The 533-nt window shown below is 76.7% G+C and overlaps 1 protein-coding gene across 1 annotated transcript in view; it reads right to left on the bottom strand.

Annotated features, from left to right (window-relative positions):
- The window catches only part of Npepps (aminopeptidase puromycin sensitive), an 89,746-nt gene extending 89,433 nt beyond the window's left edge, over positions 1–313 (bottom strand). The window contains exon 1 of the mRNA XM_015506658.2: positions 153–313. Within this exon, the coding sequence (XP_015362144.2) occupies positions 153–174 (22 nt within the window). The 5' untranslated portion in view covers positions 175–313. The remainder of the gene's footprint in view (positions 1–152) is intronic.
- Between the last annotated feature and the right edge of the window lie 220 nt (positions 314–533).

Below are 533 nucleotides of genomic sequence, written 5' to 3'. Positions count from 1 at the left end.
GGAGACATCGGCGGGCAGCCGCTCGAAGGGCCTCTTCTCCGGCATCGCGGCGAGGCCCAGGCTGTGGAGGCGGCGGCGGCGAGAGCGGCTGAGGAGAAGGAGGAGGGGAGGAGGCGGAGGGCCGAGGAAGAGCAGGCGGCGAGCGAGGGAGGGGGCGGCGGCTGCCAGCCACATCCACCGAGCGCGGGCGACCGCCTGAGAAGAGCCACTGGGGGAGCTTGGGGGGCGGGGGAGAAATCCAGCCGGAGAGCCAGGGGCCGGCAGGGCGGCAGTGCGGGCGGGCAGCGGGCGGGCGGTCGGGCTGGCTGCCTACGGGGAAGGGGGCGGAGGGGAGGGAAGGGGAGGAGGACCCGCAAGGGAGGGAGGGAGGAAGGGAGGGAGGGAGGTGGCAGCGGCGGCTGCGTGCGCGGTCCCGCCAGTCGGGCGCGCCCCGCGAAGTGCACGCGCGCTGAGGCAGTGGGCGGGGCGGCGAGGGCGCGGCTGGCGGGGCGGGAGTGCGAGAGCCTGCAGCAAGCTCTGCACCTGTCGGCGCC

The sequence above is a fragment of the Marmota marmota genome, unplaced genomic scaffold, assembly GCF_001458135.2.
Source record: "Marmota marmota marmota unplaced genomic scaffold, marMar, whole genome shotgun sequence".
Lineage (NCBI taxonomy): Eukaryota > Metazoa > Chordata > Mammalia > Rodentia > Sciuridae > Marmota > Marmota marmota.
The sequence above is the reverse complement of the archived record's forward strand: the minus strand, read 5'-3'. Positions and strand labels throughout refer to the sequence as shown.